Source organism: Canis lupus, chromosome 24 (assembly GCF_003254725.2).
Source record: "Canis lupus dingo isolate Sandy chromosome 24, ASM325472v2, whole genome shotgun sequence".
NCBI lineage: Eukaryota > Metazoa > Chordata > Mammalia > Carnivora > Canidae > Canis > Canis lupus.
Window position 1 is genome coordinate 31370601 of NC_064266.1, and position 20699 is coordinate 31391299.

Sequence of the window (20699 nt, forward strand, 5' to 3'; positions counted from 1 at the left end):
CCTAGCTATTTTAAAACCTGTTTTCTTTTCCTAAGAAGCTTTTATTTTAAACATTTTATATATTTATTTTGAGAGAGAGAGCACCTATAAGTGGTGGGAGGAGCACAGGGATAGGGGAGACTTTCAAGCAGACTCCTTGTTAAGCACAGGAGCCTGATGCAGGAGATCCCAGGACTGCGGATCAGGAGATCATGATCTGAACTGAAATTAAGAGTTGGATGCTCAGCCATTCAATTGACTGAGCTCTCCAGGCACCCCTCCTAACAAGCTTTTAGTCTTGCCTTGTAAACACAATCTTTTAGAGAGGTGTTTGCCTGTCACTTGTAAGTTTGTGAAATAAACCTGAGAGGGCCCACTCCCATACTCCTGGAAACCGCAGGGCGGGGGTGGGGGGATAAGGCTAGCCTGGGGTTGGGGTGTGTGCTCCGCTTCCTTGCCCTGGTCCATTGCCTTCTTGGGCCTGTCATGATCCTATCTAGGTCTTAGTTTGCTAGGATAAGCTCATTAATACGGAAAGAACAAAAGCAGTCCATGGTATATATATTATTATTTAACTGAAATAAATTATAGACAAAAGCTGGAAAAGGAAGCTGAAGACAGTGGTAGAATCTCTGTCCAGAAGAAAAGGATTAAAGGAAGATCTGTGGGGAAGCCCAGGTGGCCCAGTGGTTTAGCGCTGCCTTCGGACCAGGGGGTGATCCTGGAGACCCGGGTCGAGTCCTGGTCAGGCTCCCTGCATGGAGCCTGCTTCTCCCTCTGCCTGTGTCTCTGTCTCTGTCTGTCTCTCTCTCTGTCTCTCATGAATAAATAAAAAAAAAAATTTTTTTTAAATAAAGTAAGGTCTATAGTCTATTTGAGATAAATGAGGTAGGGGAAAAAAGAATATTAAAGAAAAAATATAGACCTAATTGTGGAGAGTAGTGAAAATTCACTTCTTTACTTACATATGTGGGTTCAAATCGCATGCTTGAGTTCATTCAGCACTCTTCATTCGTTCTGTGGGATTCCACCAAATTCCTTTCCTGTTCTCAGTAACTGATGTGCTTTCAATGGTTATGTTATACTAATAGTGTTATTTTTCCTGTGAACCATTTGCTTTTAATGTGGCACAAGTCACAGTTTGTTTTGCAAGTCTTGTTTTATTTATGGAATTTGTGTATCTCTTGACATCTCTGGCTTGAGAATAATCCATTCCTAGCACATCACAGCAGTGCCTATTCTCTGTATGTGGTGTTGCTAGAAAAACTGAATTTATTTTTCGTTTTAACGTTTCACGGTTTTTCTCATTACAAAAGTAATTTATGCTCTATTATAGAAAAATTGAAAAATACAGAGATGAAAGGGGAAAAAAAGTATCTCTCAGTACAAAACTGACATTTTGATCATTTTTTCCCATTTTTTTCTTGCAGCTCATGTTTGTTTATTTGCCTCACGGTTTAAGTTAGAGTGGCTGAATAATTTATGGCTTCCTTTTTTTTTTTTTTTTTTGACCTCATGTTAACAACAACAACAACAAAAAGCAACAAAAGCACCTCATGTTATGACAGAAGCTTTCTTTCAGGTTACTGAAAACTCTTTATAACATAACTTCACCACTGGAGGAGGTTCCCTTATTCTTAACCACTTTTTCTGTGGCTGAACATTTCAATTTATTTCTAACTTTGTGTGATTATGACTGTGAAATTGTCCATAGAGTTTTGTATGCTTTGTTGATAACGTTGACTGTTTTAGCAATGTGTGAAAGAACTTATTTCACTATAACCTGGCTGACGCTGTTTGCAGTCATCTTTTTCATATTAATCTAATAGGCAAAAATACATTGTTTTGATTTTTTTTATTGTTTTGATTTTTTAAATTACTAATTAAATTTTTTTCTTGTTAACTAGTTATTTCTTTTGTGATTTTTCTTTTTTTTTTTTTTTTTTCCATTTTTGAGAGAGAGAGGAGAGGGGCAGAGGCAGAGGGAGAGCGAGAATCCATGCTGGGTACGGAGTCTGACATGGGGCTCTATCTCATGAACCCGAGATCATGACCTGAGTCGATGTCAAGAGTTGGACACTTAACCCAAGCGCCCTCTTCTGTGACCTTTCATGCTCGGGGATTAGTTTTTTATTTGGATGTAAAGTAGTGTCTTTTGATTCTCATAAAATATCTTTAAATCTTTATAGATTACCTTTGTATAATCTTCATTTATAAGTTAAATGGGAAAATGCTGTAGAACCAATTCACATTGCTTTTTGTTAAAGTCAAATAGAAGGATATAGAAGTATCTAAAATGAGAAGCAGGTGAGAATATGGTTGCTATCATAGTTGATATTTCTAGATCATTAAAATCCTGATGTGAATTGGCACTTAGTATGGATAGTTGCATGATTCTGATAAGTTTTTGGGGTCTAGGATGCATTTTGGGTGGTGCATTTTGGGATCTGAGTATCTGACACTGCTTTTTCATCAACAGAACCAAGGTGGGAAGCTGGCAGTCCTTGGCTCATGTCACATGTTCAGTGACCAATATTTGGATAAAGAAGAAAACAGCAAAATCATGGTAGGTTCTTCTCTTTCATTACATTAATGTATATTGTGTATGATTTTCATGTTATTAAAAAAAATACTGCTAAGGTAATCTATTCATTTAAAATCAGATCTTTGGGGATCCCTGGGTGGCTCAGCAGTTTGGTGCCTGCCTTTGGCCCAGGGCACCATCCTGGAGCCCTGGGATCGAATCCCACATCGGGCTCCCTGCATGGGGTCTGCTTCTCCCTCCGCCTGTGTCTCTGCCTCTCTCTCTCTCTCTCTCTCTCTCTGTGTGTCTATCATCAATGAATCAATCAATCAATCAATCTTTAAAAAAAAAAATCAGATCTTCAGGGACATCTGGCTGGTTCAATCAGAACATAGGACTTTTGATCTTGGGGTCATGAGTTCCAGCCTCACATTGGGTATAGAGATTACTAAAGAAAAACAAAACCAACACAACAACAACACCACCTCACAAACTTTAGAAAAATAAAAAATAAAACCAGCTCTTCAGAACTCATTATATGTCTGGCACTAAGAATACAATTGAGTCAGGAATAGGGCCTCATTTGAAAACATTTATAGTACATTGAGAGGCAGCATGAGAGACAGAGATGTAAATTTAGAAGGATGTGGTGAATGTTTTTAAGCATGCCATCTTGATGTGGAAGCCAATCCTGGAGGAGAGGTGAGGAGCAGGCTCAACCAGGGCCTCACATGTAAAGCCTAGGAGCTTGAACTTCCTGCAGAAAGCTATGGAGAGCCCTTGTAGAGTGTCCAGCAACCTTGGGCATAGTCAGATCTGTGTTTCAAAAAGACTCCTCTCTTAGACATGTGGAAGGTGAGAGGGAGGAGGCAGCCTGGAGCCAGTTAGGAGGTTGGCAGAGTCAGCCATCCAAGAGGAGATGGTGACCTGAGTGAAGATAGTGAAGGCAGGAATGAGGGGAGGGACCAGCTGGCACAAATTGTATTGGGAGGGCTTAAGACAGAACTGGTCACTGGTTGATGTGGGAAATGAGGTGAAAGCAATGCAGTTGCCTATCAGCATAATGTGAAGGAAACAGGAAACATGTCTTTTGAAGGATGACAGATGGCACATATCAGAGCTGGACATTGGTGTGATTCTGGTGACTCACTTGCCAGAGAAAGAAGGTCCTATTGAACCTTTTCATTAATGAACAAATTCCCTCAGCCCTTTAAGGCTGTATTATATTGAGAGATTGATTAAGATCTTGTTTCTGCAGAATCCACATGAAATTCTAGTGTCCCTAGACACATTCTAGGGGTGTCTAGATAGAGTCTGCTCTGCAAATTTAGACTGCCATCACATTTAAGGAGGGGTGGTTTTGGGAATATGAGCAAGTTTTAATACATTTTGGCCTGTAATTAGAGGTGAAAGTACCTTAAGATAAATGCTCAATTTCCAATAGTAAAAGTGGCATTAGGGTTAGGAAAACTTTGACATTTTCATATGATTTCACCAAGAGAAAAGTGGCTACTGTTTTTTGAAACACTGCTGTATAGTATCCTTCCTTTTATCATTTTTTCCTGATTGATTTAATTTTCTAGTTCTGCCTTGGGTTTTCTCAAGTAACCAAGTGTCTAATTCTGTGTTTATCTTTTAAACCCAGGATGTTGTTTTCCAGTGGCTCACAACGGGAGACATCAATCTAAACCAGATCGATGCTGAGGACCCAGAGGTAGGGACTGTGAATCATTAAAAAACTTTAAAGGCAAAAATTTGGGTTCAGCCTCTCAGCACCGCTTCCAACAGTTTCAAAGGCATATGTATCTCTTACTTTATCTGTAAGACAGATGGAAAGAAGTGTTGCTTTGGGAGGTGATGAAGGTCACATTATAAGAAATAATAAATTATGCAATTGGTTGGGATGGGAACCTCATTCTATGTATATGCTCCCTGGGCAAACTTTCAAAATCATTATCTGTAGAGAAGTAATTCTTTCAGAAATATGAAGGATATAAAAATAAGTTTTCATGAATAAACAAAGATCATCAGAATTTAAGTTTTAAACTATAATTTTGGTGTTTTGAGGAACAACAGTCCTAAAGGCATTAGGATCCTACTTATCAGATGATAGAGAGTGAGACCAGCATGGGATTAGGGCCAGTAACCTGCTTCCAAGTCTTGTTCTACTCTAACCCTTGGACCTTAAGCAGGCTATTTGTGACCTTTTTTCATCCTGATTTTCTCATCTGTGAAGTGGGGATACTAGTACCTGTGCTCCCTGTCTCACAGGATGATTGTGAGGCCTCATTTAGTAGAAGTATACTTACTTGTTAAATTAAAAGGTGTAGGAAGTAATATAGCTGTCAGAATTTTTTAAATTCTTATATTTATTATATACAGGCCCCATGTATCATATACCTTCACATAAATCAACTTATGCAATCCTTACAGTAGCCTTGGGAAGGAGAGGGTCTTATTTTCATTTTAGAGTTGAGGGAATGGAAATTCCCCAAGATTGCAGTATGCCCAAATAACAATTGACTGCAGAGTTTGACCCAAATTCAGCTCTCCTCATTCAAAATCTGCTTGTTCTATAATTGCTTCTCTTTCTTTCTTTTCTTTTCTTTCTTTTTTTTTTTTTTTTAAGATTTATTCATTCATTTGAGAGAGAGAGATATCATGCACAGGCGAGAAGGGCAGAGAGAGAGTCCTAAATAGACTCCCCGCTGAGCACAGAGCCCCATGCCCATCTCAGAGACCACAACCCCAGCCGAAATCTAGAGTCAGATGTTAACTGACTGAGCCACTTGGGTGCGCTGCTTCTCTGTGTCTTAAACTCTGAAGTGTCAGGAAAATGATTTCCTTGCTGTGGGAAACAGGGAATGGGTGAGAAGAGAGTCAGAAATGGTGGCCTACTGCCAGCTTCCTCCCTCAGCTGAGGATGTGACCTCCCCAGGACTGACTTGGGTTAGGAAACAGGAACCCCATGTCTAAAATATCGCCTCATATGGAAACATGAAATGTATATTTTGCTTAAATTCCTCCTGAAAAGTGATGTAAGTCCCCCAAGTAAAAGAATTGGAGGATAGTCAGAATTCGCTTTTCAGATCTCACAGGATCCAACTCTTGAGTGGATGGTGACCTTGTCAGCTGCCAATCCTAGTTAGCCTGAGGGGAGCCAAAGGAAGCAGTGCTAAGATATGAGGCATCTGCTCCTGGTCTGTGTGGCCGCCTTGCTCCTCCCAAGTTTCTGTCATTCCTATTTTCTAGGTGAGGAAATGGAAGTAAGTACACTCCTCAAGATCCCTGCCAAGATTGATACCTGGCCAGTCATTCATTACTAATGTCTGTGTTGGGCTGATTCTGGAGTGCCTTTTCTGCCATTCTCTTGTTTACTGTGTTCCGCCTGTGACACCAGACTGGTTCAGAAAGGAAGTGTCAGTAGGGTGCCAGAGGAGGGTGGTGCTTCGCTGAGGCCTTTCTCTAAAAGCACGTGATTTCGTGAATCTTCTTTTTTTTTTTTTTTTATGATAGTCACACAGAGAGAGAGAGAGGCAGAGACACAGGCAGAGGGAGAAGCAGGCTCCATGCACCGGGAGCCTGACGTGGGATTCGATCCCGGGTCTCCAGGATCGCGCCCTGGGCCAAAGGCAGGCGCCAAACCGCTGCGCCACCCAGGGATCCCAGATTTCGTGAATCTTCTGCACAGGAGACCTGGTGCAAATGTTGTGTTGTAAGGCTTTGGAAAGGAAAATGCTGGACCCACTCATACCACAAAGTAAGAAATTCTGAAAATCCAGAGTTCCTATGATTTCAGATCAAATCTTATGTTGGATTGGGTTTCAGACCCAAATGGCAGTTCAGTTTCAAATGAGACTTTATAAAATGGTAGCTCAATAGAGAGCTAAGAGGATTTCTGTGACAAGTTTTAACCTCCAAATCTGCCAGGAAATCATGAAAAACAGTGATCTTGGGGGAGTACTCTTATGTTTCCGTTTAGATGTCTAAGGCCTTGATGGTTTCCTGAACTAGGATTGTGCAGACATGTGAACCAGCCTCAGGATCTTTGGGACTGCTGGGCTTTCACCTTACCCATCTTTCTGCTGCACTTGGGTGCGTGTCCTGGCACGGTCCGCACCTCTGCTGCTGTTCTCACCTTCAACCCCCATCTTGTTAGTAGGGTGAAGCCTCTGACACAGACAAATATTGCAGGGAAAAGCAGTTGTTTATTTATATTCTTCTCCTGTTTCTTAAATTAAAAAAAAAGTTTAAAGATTAGGGAAGGTTTTGACTCTTGGGATATAGAAAAAAGTGAGTCTGTCTGCATAGACTTATTTCTGTGATGCTCAGGCATGTCTCCTCCCATGCTGGCAGTGGAAGATGTAGAACACACTGTCGCAGGGACCTCCAATTAGGAATAAACTTCTTGTTGCTAGCATGCATTTAAAGTTAAATGTAGGGCAGCCCAGGTGGCTCAGCAGTTTAGCACTGCCTTCAGCCCAGGGCGTGATCCTGGAGACCCGGAATCGAGTCCCATGTCGGGCTCCCTGCATGGAGCCTGCTTTTCCCTCTGCCTGTGTCTCTGTCTCTGTCTCTCTCTCCGTGTCTCTCATGCATAAATAAATAAAATCTTTCAAAAAAAAAAAGTAAAGTTAAATACTTTTTGAGTAGGTAATGCATTCGCAGTTTGGAATTCAAAAGCATACACATTGCCTGACTACTTTGTTCCCCTCTCCAGTGACAGTAATCTTAGCTGTTTCTTGTATGTTCTGACAGAGATATTTTATACATATATAAGTAAATAAATGTGTGCATGGATCTCATTCCCTCTTATTTTACATAAATGGTACATAAATGTGTGTTCACCACCACCTATTTTTTAAAATTAGCAATATGTCTGAGATGTTTCCTTATTTCTAAAGAGCTTTCTTTTGATTTTTGTTTGTTTTGTTTTTTTAAGACTGTATTTTCCATTGTTTGTACTGTAGAATATTTAACCAGTCTCCTATTGATGGACGTTTAGGCTTTCCTGGTCTTTTATGGTTACGAGCACAGAGCATGTGTCATCATTAAGGGCTCTCAGCAGTGCTGGAAGCATGTCCTTGGCTAGGTGAGAGGGGTTGGGATCTAGTGTCCGAGTGGAAGGGTCATCTGTTCTGGGCTCATAGGCGGTTCACACCTGTAGCAAGAGAGGAAGCCAAGTGTCTGGCCTCGAAGTTGGTGGGTGGAGTCAGCTGTAGTGGGAGCTTGTGGACTGTCATTTATGATTGTTTCTATTTTTTCACTGAGGTAGAAAATAAGGTCATCAGCCCCAGAATTAAGAAAGGGAAAGTTGTTTGAGATGGCTGAAGTGACAAAAGGAGGGCATTGCCGAGAATAATGACTGCTGAACACTCAAGATCAGTGATCATGAAATTAAAAGGAGGCAGTCAGCGTGCTTGTTTCTCCAGCTGTGCTCAGTACTGCATGAGGAATTACAGAGTTGGATTTAGCCAGCATTGCAGTTTAGCCAAGTGACTTTTGTTCCTCTTTTCACATGAAGTGGCTTATTTAAGGTTTAGTTCCTAGTGACCAGGAACAGATTTAGATGAAATTTTTACTCTTGCTGTGCTGTGTGAACCCTCTTGTGGCTTTCAGATTTCTGACTACATGATGCTGCCCGACACAGCCACCCTGTCAGAGCGGCTTCGAGTGTGTCTCCAGGAGGGCGATGAGAACCCAAGAGACTTTACCACCCTCTTCGACCTGTCCATTTACCAGCTGGATACCACTTCCCTCCCCAATGTCATCAAGTCAGTACCTATACCTCTCGGAGCTGCCCTGCACTCCATTCTGAGCATTTGGTTTAAAAATGTGAGCCTGGGGACAGAGGTTAGGGTCATGGCATATGTGGTATGTAAAACAAGTTCTCAGATCTGTGATGAAGTCGACAGAGATAGCTGGGAAAATTGGGGTGGGAGGTGATGGAGAGGAAACTGCCAGCAATTGTTAGTCGCCAGTTGTGTTCTAGGCTCATATTAGGCACTTATGGTGACCAACTTGTTCTGGTTTGCCTGGGACTTTCCTGGTTTCAGCACCCAGAATCCCATGCCCCAGGAACCCCCAGTAAATTGAGTTGGGTGGGCAAGGTGGCCTGCAGGCACCACACATTGTTACTTCACTTCATATTTCATTTGTCCTCTGAATCACCTGCCACATTTTCACCTGAGGAAGGCAGTTCAGGGGGTCAGGTATTCTCCCAAGGTGGGAGCCTGAATGCTTTCCAGACCTGGGCTTGTCCCTGTTTGATTGCCTGCTCATCATTGTCCATTCCTAATAACAGGCAGAGACAGAGGCCAACATCCTTCAGCCTGGCATGGCATCTACATCTGGATGAACCAAAGGCTGAGTTCAGCCTTCCTGCTGCTCCCTTTATGTTAAAGTTCTCCAAATACTGACTGAGCTCCTCCTGTGCCAGGCACTGTGTCCAAAGTTAATGGCTTTTTAGAGGTGATGGATGGAGGCTGTGAGGCAGGGTTACCGTATTGATGCTAAGTATGAAATAAAACCTGAAGACTAGGGCAGCCCCGGTGGTGCAGAGGTTTGGCTCCGCCTGCAGCCTGGGGTGTGATCCTGGAGACCCAGGATCGAGTCCCACATCGGGCTCCCTGCTTGGAGCCTGCTTCTCCCTCTCCTTCTGCCTGTGTCTCTGCCTCTCTCTGTGTCTATGAATAAATAAATAAAATCTTTAAAAAAAAAAAAAAAAACCTGAAGACTATGGACATAATGAAGAGAGAATTTGACTCAGACTCTGGTGATCAGGGAAGGCTTGATGAAAGAGGGGCTCTTTTAGCCAGCCATTGATTATCTCAACAAGTGTTTCTGGGGGGCCTGTGTTTGCCTGGCATGATGCTGGGTGCTGCACCATCAGGGGTGCAGAGGCTTCAGGAGTTGGCAGGGATGCCCAGATAGAGTTGGGCAATGAGTTGCTTCTATGAGCAAAGCCTGCCACGTATAGGTGTGTCCAGGTAAGTTTATTCCTAATTGCCCTTTGAACTGCATGTAGCTTTGGCTTCCAGCGCCAACTTAGTAATAGTTGAAAACTTGGTCCTCTGAAGTCCTCTGCAATAATTTGTTCTGTGTTCTCCAGCCAGCACTTGAGACACGCCTGAGCATTACAGAGCCTGAGCATTACAGAAACGAGAAGCCAGGGCAAACAGCCGGAGGCTCAGGGCAAAGGCCGGATTTGTGAATGGATGCTAGAAAAGACCTCTAAAAGAGGGTCATGATTGAATCTGTGTTTTCTGAAACCAGACAAAATGATGCGCCTTGTAGCAGTTTATACAATGAATGTGAAAATAGAAAAAAATAGAAGTGAAGAAACCAGCTAGGAGACTGTTAACAGCAGATTGGAGGCTTGAGAGGCGGGATGGTGGGAGCAGTCGCTGTGGTTTCAAGAGATGTTTGGTAAGAAAGAATCAAGAGCCTTGGAAGTCTATATGGTCAGACCAGAGACAGGGTTTTCCCCCTCGGGAATCTTTGCTCCAGGTGGAACTGCTGCGTGGCGCTCAGGATGTGGGGAGAGGAGAGAGAAATGAGTTCTGCTCCACCTCCATCTGATGTGGCTGAGAGGTTGCCTGTGAAGAGTGCAGGTGAACTACCAGTATAGATGCTGAAGCAGACTAAATAAGGTGATTAGAGAAGTGTGGGGAGGGGCTGGAGATGCTCAGGGACAGCACTGGAGTGGGGATTGGGCTAGAGACTGGGCCTCACAGCTGCCCTGGCTTTTGAGGCAGGAGAGGAGGCGGGCCTTTGCCAAGCTAGGGAAAAGCAGTAGAAGAGCAGGGGAGTGTGAGCCGCAGCAGAGTCCCTCGAAGCCAGGGGATGGAAAAGGACTGGAAAGCAGGGCGGTCTGGAGATGGACCTGGGGCTCTTCCTCCTCTGTAGTCTGTGCTTTTCTCAGAATAACAAGGCACATCAGGCTGCTACACTAGCCAGTTACAGTCAAACCAGCTTCGGCCTTTAGCCTCTGTGTCCTTCTCTTCTGATGTGGTTTAGATCAGGTCATTGTGACTGTTCTTCAGCGTTGAATGCAGGATTATTTTAGTTATTTTAGTGCCAGCAGAGTCAAGTAGTAGATATTTTGGAGCTTGGAGGACTCTTTTAATTGTATTTGTCTTTCATTCCATAGCAAAGGACAGTAGTTACAAGCCAGTTTCTATATGGTGCTCCTAGGTAATCGTATTTGCCAGTTACAACTTTTGAATGCAGTGTCTTTTCTCTGAGTAAAAATTCAATTAGTCTTTATTTATGTCGTCTGTAGAATGTTATTCTGAAATAACTTCATTTGTCCTGTTATGCCCAAGATTGCGAATCCGAGAAACCACCAAGGAGTCGACACTAATGGAAATGCACGAGGGTTTATTTGCAAGCTCGAGCTTGGGTTCAAGTATACCTGACACAGCAGAGCAGGGACTTGGACCCTGAGGCTAAGAAGCATAGCAGTTTTTTTATTTTTAAACATTTTATTTATTTATCATAGAGACACACAGAGAGAGAGAGAGAGAGAGAGAGGCAGAGACACAGGCAGAGGGAGAAGCAGGCTCCATGCAGGGAGCCTGATGTGGGATTCGATCCTGGGTCTCCAGGATCATGCCATGGGCTGGAGGCAGTGCTAAACCCACTGAGCCACCAGGGCTGCCCAGCATAGCAGTTTTATAGGGGCCCGTGGCCAATGAGATTGTAACACACACAGAAAGTTGCACAGTAACGTAGGTCCACACACAGGTGGCCAATTGAATTACATTTTACCCTATAGTATCCATTTGAACTGGTCTATTACTCTGGTCAGAATTGGCATGTAGTTTTGGTGGGCAAAAGGCAGGGTTATACATTTTTTTATGACCTAGTTTCTGGTAAGGGTATGCTCAGCGGCTTGACTAGGGTGGGGGTGTACCGTAAGCAATAAGCCAGTTTTTGGTAAGGGTTATACATGAGATGGTGGGTGTAGCACGAAATGGAGTTAGTCCTGCTCTGCTTGTCCAGGGGCAGAGGATTTTTGTTAAATTTCCTGGGTCACACAGTCCATCTGGTATTTATTGATGCCTGTAGGGGTGAGATGGAGACAGTGTGGAGTCCTTGCCTTCTGGGTTCAGGGGCTGATGATTTGGGGACTGAGACCCAGAGTGAGGAGTGAGGTGCTACAGGTCAGGCCAGAGTGTTTTGGAAATAGCTTTCCGAAATTAGGTTTTCTTGTTTTATCTATTTATTCATGAGACACAGAGGGAGGCAGAGACACAGGCAGAGGGAGAAGCAGGCTCCTCACAAGGAGCCCGATGTGGGAGTGGATCCCGGATCCCAGGATCAGCCCTGAGCCAAAGGCAGATGCTCAGCTGCCGAGCCACTCAGGCGTCCTGGGTTTTCTTGGTTTTAAGATTAGTTTCTCCACTCATCCCCTATCCCCATCAGGCATGCACGTTGGTTAATAGGAAGATTTGGGCAGGTGGTGAGCTGAGCAAGAAAGGGAAGAGGCAACGGAATTTGTTTTATTATTCACACGGGTCTTCAGTATAGCTGACTCCATCTGAGAACAGAAAGAAAGAAACGGCTGGGATGGCAGAGGCCAGGCTTGGCAGCAGGATTCTTTGTGTGCCAGTGGTGGTACATTTAGCTTAGATACTGCCCCTAGCGACATTCTGCCTGCATTATACACCAAGTCCTTGGGTCCCTGGTTGGCAGGGATTGGCTGGCTCAGAGTTCCAATCTTGCCATTGTCCCTTTTTAACCAGGTGACCTTGGGAAGCTATTTCATCTCTATACCTCTGCTTCCTCTTCTTTTTTTTTTTTTTTTAATTTTTATTTATTTATGATAGTCACAGAGAGAGAGAGAGAGAGGCAGAGACACAGGCAGAGGGAGAAGCAGGCTCCATGCACCGGAAGCCCGATGTGGGATTCGATCCCGGGTCTCCAGGATCGCGCCCTGGGCCAAAGGCAGGCGCCAAACCGCTGCGCCACCCAGGGATCCCTCTGCTTCCTCTTCTATAAAAGATTATACCCACTATCTAGGGTTGTTTTGAGCATTAAGTGAGATAAGTTTCAGTGCCCAGCACAGGGTCAGGCATTATATGTGGCATGTAACAGGTACTCATGTAACTAACTGTTCACTCCATAGGGATCTTCTGCACTGCTAAGCTTCTCCCCAGACACCTGGGAATAGTGGAGGAGATGATGGCAATGGCTTTCTGTGGTCACAGACCTCTTTCCTTTCTAAAATCACCCATCCATAGAAGCAGGCATGAACTTTGTTCACACCTGTTGGCATTTCCTTGTTCAACTTAATTTTAAAAGGTCACAAATGGGGTCACAAATGGGGGCTCCTGGGTGGCTCAGTGGTTAGGCGTCTGCCTATGGCTCGGGATTGTGGTCTCAGGGTCCTGGGATCAAGCCCGGCTCCTGGCTTCCTGCTCTGCAGGGAGTCTGCTTCTCCCTGTCCCTCTGCCCCTCCCCACCATGTTCTCTCGCTCTCAAGTAAACAAAATCTTTTTAAAAAATAAAAAATAGGGGCAGCCCTGGTGGCTTAGTGCCACCTTCGGCCCAGGGTGTGATCCTGGAGACCCGGGATCGAGTTCCACGTCAGGCTCCCTGCATGGAGCCTGCTTCTCCCTCTGCCTGTGTCTCTGCCTCTCTCTCTCTTTCTCTGTGTGTCTCTCATGAATGAATAAATAAAATTAAATAAAAATAAATAAAAATAAAAGTCACAAATAGTTTAAATTAGGTGAGTATATTCTAATTTGCCTCATTCCCTGAGAAATTAAGCCAGCTTACAAAATTATGTATAGTACAAAAGAATAATAGGGAAGTTTGAGAGAATGGAGGCAGAGGGGAAGCCACAATCAAAAGGAAACATGAGGGATCCCTGGGTGGCGCAGCGGTTTGGTGCCTGCCTTTGGCCCAGGGCGCGATCCTGGAGACCCGGGATCGAATCCCACGTCGGGCTCCCAGTGTATGGAGCCTGCTTCTCCCTCTGCCTATGTCTCTGCCTCTCTCTCTCTCTCTCTCTCTGTGTGACTATCATAAATAAATAAAGAATTTAAAAAAAAAAAAAACAAAAAAAAAACAAAAGGAAACATGAGGTAAGGTCAGCACTTGACTCTGTGAACCCCTCACTAGCACTGTCCCCCTGCTGTAGCCACTCTGGCTACCCCAAGATCCTGTGAAAATCCTCGTACCTTTACTCTTGCATCTGCCTGGGATACTTGTGAAAGTAAGTACAGGACTTCCTCCTTTCACTCAGGGCTTATCTGACAGGCCGTACCCCATGCTTCCTCCCTCTCTATCCCTCCCTCCTGGTTTTTCCTTTTAATACATATTGATACTGGCATCTTGGGTTTTGTTTATTGTGTGTCTCTCCTCTAGTAGAATGTAAGTTCATGAGGGCTGCCTTGGTCTCTTGTCATGGTTGCTGTTCTCTTGGTATAAAACTACCTGGTGCATAATACATATTCAGTAAATACTTGCTGAGTAAATGAGCACACAGAAGTGTATGTTAGAGGGGCACCTGGTTAGCTCCGTTGTAAGAGCGTCCGACTCTTGATATCAGGGTCATGAGTTTCAGCCCCATGTTGGGTGTTGAGATTACTAAAAATTAATTAATTAAAAAAAGAAGAAAGAGAAGAAAGAAAGAAAGAAGTGCATATTGTACAGATCTGTTCAGTTGCTAGAAGCAGACTTCAGATTTGACCCCCTTCTCTTGATTGTAAAAACAAGGAAACAGTTATAAGGTTCGCACTGTACATTGGGTAAAAATAAAAAGCCTGTTTAGAAGCCTGATATGAAACTTGAAAGAACTTTCCCTTCAGTTCTCAATATAGTCATACCATATGATACACTAGAGAAGATTTATGAAAGGATCATTACATGTAACAATGTATTTTGTGTTTTTCTATGAAAGTGTTGAACCACCTGATTTGATGGAAAAAAGCACAGTGCAGTCAGTTAGATTTGCTTTGCCACAGTGTCTCACGTTGAACCCTGCTTTTTTGTCTTCTTATTAACACAGGGCCCATGAACAGCTGAACGTGAAACATGAACCTCTCCAGCTCATCCAACCTCAGTTTGAGACGCCACTGCCAGCCCTTCAGCCAGCGGTGAGTAGGTGTGCCTGGGGGATCCTGCTACAGAACCCAACTCTTTGCCCTTACCTTGCCAACTGGGCCACCACATGGGTCTTTCCTCCAAATGTGTATACGTATGTATACCCTAAATGTATGGCACGTCTCATGAAATCATGTTTCTCTGGCTCTGAACATGCAAAGACCAAACCATTATTCTGTAAGGCCTTCCACTGGTTGTAGCTCCCAACTGAGAAATCAAGAGCATGGACTTTTGTGGCTGTTAAAAGCATTTCCCACCTTGTGTAGTTGGAGGGCATATATGGTATGAGAAATCCTGGGTGAAATGGAGGAAAGGCTGTGCACTGCTGCTTTCTAGCCAGCAGGTGCTCAGATTCATAGCACAGTCTGTAGCCTAGGGGTGGGCACACGTGCACAGGTTACTTTCAACATTCCAGTCAGCGGGAACTCAACTTACCTTCAAAACCATCCTATCCCACCACATTCTGGAATGTTATGAGCTGCTTGGCTTCATTTTGGTAGCTTTTTAAATTGGCCATGGTGGAAGATTTACATTGCAGAAAATGACAAAGGCTACAGAGCAGGCCTATGTTCTATTGTCTTGGAAGCTGATAGTGAAACATTTCTCAGCACACCGCTGACGCATACCTGCAAATTCTGGCACCAGGTTTATTTAGCACTTTCTACATGAATCTACATCTACATCTGGTTCCCCAATTTTTGTCCTTTACGAACTCAAGGTTAAATGAGAAACACATTGTACAGTCAAGGATTCAGCACAAATAAGCCTAATCAGCCCCAAGCTTTTGTCCTTGCTCAAGGTAATGCGCACTGGTATGTCAGTTTGATTGATTTAGATTGATTTAGCAGTGCTTTAGTTTGATGCTGGCTCTGCTTAGTTGTTTATAATGGACTAGTTGTCTCGCTTGATATGGTCTAATGGGTTAGGGCAGAAGGAGGTGATAGGCATTTAGGTGGTTCATCCCAGGGAGGAGCTGAGTTTGGCCTCTCGTTTCCCTTCCATCTTATCACTGCCAGTTATGGCACATGTTCTTTCATGAAAGACCTTATTTCCTTTCAGGTTTTCCCTCCCAGTTTCAGAGAATTACCACCTCCTCCACTGGAGCTATTTGACTTAGATGAGACGTTTTCTTCTGAGAAGGCCCGCCTTGCTCAGATTACTAATAAATGTAAGTTTGGCAAAGTTTTTGTTTGTTTTCTTTTGTAAGTTTTACTTAATTGTGAACTTCTGAGATTTTTCATGAGAGAAAGCTAGAGTTTGTTCAGGGAGAATAAAATATGAATGGTGGTGTAAAATGATAGTTTCTGTTTGTTTCATGTAAGTGATGTTGATTGTTTCTCTCGGGCCAGTTAGTTCAGTGAGTTAGAACATGGTACAAAGCAGAGGCTGAGGGGGCCTGGGTAGCTCCGTGGTTGAGCATCTACCTTTGGCTCAGGGAGTGATCCTGGGGTCCTGGGATTGAGTCCTGCATCAGGTTCCCCCTGGGGAGTCTGCTTCTCCCTCTGCCTATGTCTCTGCCTCTTTCTGTGTCTCTCATGAATAAATAAATAATATTTATTCAAAAAAAAAAAAAAAAGCAGAAGCCAAGGTCTTACCTTTAATTGCTGTAGGTCCTCAGTTGTGTCCTATTGAGTAACTGGAGGATGGATTCTGACCCTGGCTGCCACTTAGCAAATCTAGGTCATTGGTCATAGGAGCAGTTTAAATAAGAAAACTCAGTCAGGGCCAAAAGAATTATAGAGACTTCAAACTGGAAGGGATCCTGGAGAGAGTTATGTGTGCCCACCTTGATATGTGGATCATGAGGTGAGGTCCCAGGCCACATGGGTATATGGTGAGTGGTTCTTCTGACTCTGGGCCCACTGCTCCTTCTGACATGCCTTGCCTCCTACATAGCAAATGGGCCTATGCACATGTGCTTAGAGGCATAAAATTAATCCATTTTGAGGCAGTGACCCTACTCCTGGGAATCTAATCTAAAGAGATGAGTGAAGGTAGGTATACAGATGACTGCACGTTATTTAAGATTGGGAATCAAAATTATTTAAACATTTGGGATTAATGTTCACTAGCAGAGAAATTATAGTAAATTGTGTCACATTCATTCAATGGGATGACATGTCAATTATATTTTTATTTTTTTAAAGATTGTTGTTATTCATTCATTCATTCATTCATTCATTCATTCATGAGAGACACAGAGAGGCAGAGACATAGTCAGAGGGAGAAGCAGGCTCTCTGGGGAGCCCAATGCGGGACTCGATCCCAGGACCCTGGGATCATGACCTGAGTCAAAGGCAGACGCTTAACCACGGAGCAACCCAGGCACCCCACAACATGTCATTATAAAAAAGGTTTCTGAAGTCCAAAGAGTGACCCACACGTACCATTGAGAGTGTTTCTGGTTCTAAATCCCAAGACAGGGCCAGCCACTCTTGCAATGATACTTTCATCCTTCCTGTCCCCCATGCCTTGGCCCCGACCCAAAGAAAATGCCTGGGTATGACTCCAAATTAAGTGAGAATACTTTCTTTCTTTCTTTTTTTTTTTAAGTGAGAATCCTAAGTGAAGGAAGGCAAGATAGAAAATTGCATGTTAAAAAAAAAAAAAAAAAGGGATCCCTGGGTGGCGCAGCAGTTTAGCGCCTGCCTTTGGCCCAGGGCGCGATCCTGGGGACCCGGGATCGAATCCCACGTCGGGCTCCCGGTGCATGGAGCCTGCTTCTCCCTCTGCCTATGTCTCTGCTTCTCTCTCTCTCTCTGTGTGACTATCATAAATAAAATAAAAAATTTAAAAAAAAATTGCATGTTCAGTAGGATCCTAAGGATGTGAACATCTTTATGTGCCCACAGACCAGGAAGGAGTATGCAGAAATGAAAACAGTTCAATGTAAAGCACCTTCACTGCATCTCTCTTTTGTGTCAGGCATTGTGGTAGATGCTGAGCAGTCAAAAATTAGCAAGACATAGTGATTAAGAATAACAGACCTGGGATGCCTGGGTGGCTCAGTGGTTGAGTGTCTGCCTTCGGCTCAGGGCGTGATCCTAGGATCTGGGATTGAGTCCCACATGGGGCTCCTTACAGGGAACCTGCTTCTCCCTCTGCCTATGTCTCTGCCTTTCTCTTTGTGTCTCTCATAAATAAATAAAGTATTAAAAAAAAGTAACAGACCTGTGAAGGGTCAGATGCTTTGATCCAACATATGTTTCTAGCAATGTATCCTATAGAGATCCTTATAGAAATGTGAAACAAAAAATATAGCTATAGAGATATTAATTGTAGCCCCTTCCCCTGATCATGCTCTCTCTCTCAAACTCACTTTCTATCTCAAATAAATAAAATCTTTTTTTTTTTAAGATTTTATTTATTTATTCATGAGGGACACAGAGACAGAGAGGCAGAGACTTAGGCAGAGGGAGAAGCGGGCTCCATGCAGGGAGCCCAATCTGGGACTCGATCCCCGCACTCCAGGATTACGCCCTCGGCCGAAGGCAGTACTAAGCCACTGAGCCACCCAGGCATCTCTCAAATAAGTAAAATCTTAAAAAAAAAATAAATAAGAAATAAATGAAATACAGTGTTAATAAACAAATGAAATACATCTGTTAAGAAAGATACAGAGCATAAGCTTTGACTTGAGATGTCCATGATGTTAAATGATGAAAGCAACTTACAGAACTATTATAGTTTGATCCCATTGTTTACACATATATAAATATGTAGGTGCACATGGCAATAATTACCTTAGGTTGTATTGGTGGGGACAGAGTTAGAGCAGGAGATTTGTAGCTATATGGTTTGAATATTTTAATAAAAACTTACATTTCTATCATAACTTTAAAAAATATACATCAGAAGAGGAAACAAAGAAAAGAATTATAGTCTAGTAGAAGAAGGGATGTAATGGCTATCCATCTTTGATATTGGGCTGCTGGGGATGGCTACACAGAGATACGTTATGGATAGAAGTATGAGTGTTTGTTTTTCTTTAATTTCCTTTTCTATAATATTGCTTTAATAAGTGCTATTTAATACCCCTATGTCCTTCTCATAATGGTCCTTGCTGCATTCAGAAAAAATGGTAATTTGATTTCCTACTAGTTCTTCCTGTTCTTTGTAATGTAGAAATTCTGGATCTGGGAGTAGGAGAGCCGAACCAGTCCAGCTTTATTTCAATTACAAGTGTCACATTTTTGTCCTAATTTATAAAAGCAGCACATCAGAGATCTCTTTAGTTTATTATTGTTTAAATCCTGTGGTCACATCACCCTAGGAAAGGTGAGTGATCTTGAGAGGTATAGGAACCTGACAAAGGCGTACCTAAACCACAGTGAGTCTGAACTGGGGGAAGGATGGGAAATAAAGGCTCATCTGATTGTCACCACTGTGCCTAGGTACTGAAGAAGATCTGGAATTCTATGTCCGAAAGTGTGGTGACATTCTTGGAGTAACCAGTAAACTACCAAAGGACCAACAAGATGCCAAACATATTCTTGAGCATATCTTCTTCCAAGTGGTGGAGTTCAAGAAATTGAACCAGGTAGAGTCTAGAAAGCCCACTGAAGTAGGAGCCCTTTCAGTGGTGGTATCTTTCCTAAACTGGACTTCTTAGGTTTTATGCCATCCATTCATTCTGCAAATACTCATTAAGTATCTATTAGGTAAACAAAACAGACAACAATCCCTGCACTTATAGAACTCATGTTCTAGCTGGAGGAGCTAGACAGTAGACATAAATATATAAGTAAATCATATAATATATAGTACAAGATGATGGCATTAAAAAGGTAGAACAGGGATCAAGTGTGCTGAATGTGGCAGTATTAAATAGGGAGGGTGGTTAGAGTAGGTCCCACTATAAAGTTGACATTGGAGCAAAACCTGAAAGTGTTGAGGGATTTCACCATGCCGATAGTTGGGAGACAAGTGTCCCACACAGAGGGAAGACCTGTGCAAAGACCCTCAGGCTGGGCTTTCCCTGCCTGGCATGTTTGAGGCATAACAGTGATGTCAGTGTGGGTAGAGACCTGGGAAAAGTGTAGAGAAGCTGGCCACAAGGTCAGCACCTTATTGCAGAAATCATCTTTCTGGATTGAGGACCAAGGACTTTAAAATTATGTCTGGTCTTCATTTGGTCTATTCAACCAGTTGGTAAATGGACATTTATATACTACTGATGGGAGAATAAATTTGTCTCACTTTTCTGGTGATCTGTTTTATAATATTTTTCAAAAGCCCTGAAAATGTAGGTACCTTTGACATAGTAATTCTAATCCTTAGCATTTGTCTTAATAGTATAATCCTAAATGTGTATAGATTTACCAACTAGGATGCTCAGTGTAGTACTGTTTTAATAGAAGAAAAATCTTCACCAGTAGGGAGCTGGTTAAGTACCTAGGGTGTAGCCATAACATTAAAAATGTTCAGAAGAATGTTTAAGGACTTGGGAAGACATTCAGGATATAGTAAGTGGGGTTGCAGGGGCAAGAGCTATAAAACAGTGTAAGGGTCCATTTTCATATATATATGTGTATGTACATACATACCATATATGCCATTCAGTCATTCCACATACATACATACATGCTTAGGATTTTAGATGCTGAGTGGAAAGGTTAGATACTCTACTGGCAGGGGCTGGCTCTGCTGGATACTCATAGTGCTAGATGTTGGGGGCATTGGAGTGAACAAGATGGATGTAGCCTTTGCTGTCTCTTTCTGAGCCACGTTCTGTAGGGGGGACAGGAATATTATAGGGCAGTTGCAGTGCTCAAGATAAAGTGCCATCAAGGGAACCCAGAAGGGAGTTGATGTAACTGCTGGGGCACTGAAATGTGGGATGGGGCTCAGGTACGTTCTCAGTACTTACCTTACTGGCAAGGCAGAGACAGCCCCCCAGTCCAAGGTAAGAAGTCTTCTGTGGTCTTTGCATTGGTGCCTTCAACTGTATTTGCTCCCTACTCCTTGTGGTGGATGGTGGGCAGTAGTCAAAAGCCCTGTCCTTAGAGTGAAAACTTGGATCCTTCAGCTGGATCCAGCCTTCAAGCCAGAGATTACTTACGTGTCCCAATTAATGATGATT

General features: G+C 43.1%; 1 protein-coding gene across 4 annotated transcripts in view; it reads left to right on the forward strand.

Moving 5' to 3' along the window:
• IFT52 (intraflagellar transport 52) overlaps nucleotides 1–20699 on the forward strand; it is a 39236-nt gene that overhangs the window by 18179 nt on the left and 358 nt on the right. For all 4 annotated transcript variants that reach the window (XM_035705476.1, XM_025470124.2, XM_049100787.1 and 1 more), the window contains 6 exons: nucleotides 2459–2545; nucleotides 4149–4217; nucleotides 8123–8277; nucleotides 14523–14610; nucleotides 15677–15785; nucleotides 19012–19157. In XM_035705476.1, coding sequence (XP_035561369.1) covers nucleotides 2459–2545; nucleotides 4149–4217; nucleotides 8123–8277; nucleotides 14523–14610; nucleotides 15677–15785; nucleotides 19012–19157 — 654 coding nt within the window. The remainder of the gene's footprint in view (nucleotides 1–2458; nucleotides 2546–4148; nucleotides 4218–8122; nucleotides 8278–14522; nucleotides 14611–15676; nucleotides 15786–19011; nucleotides 19158–20699) is intronic.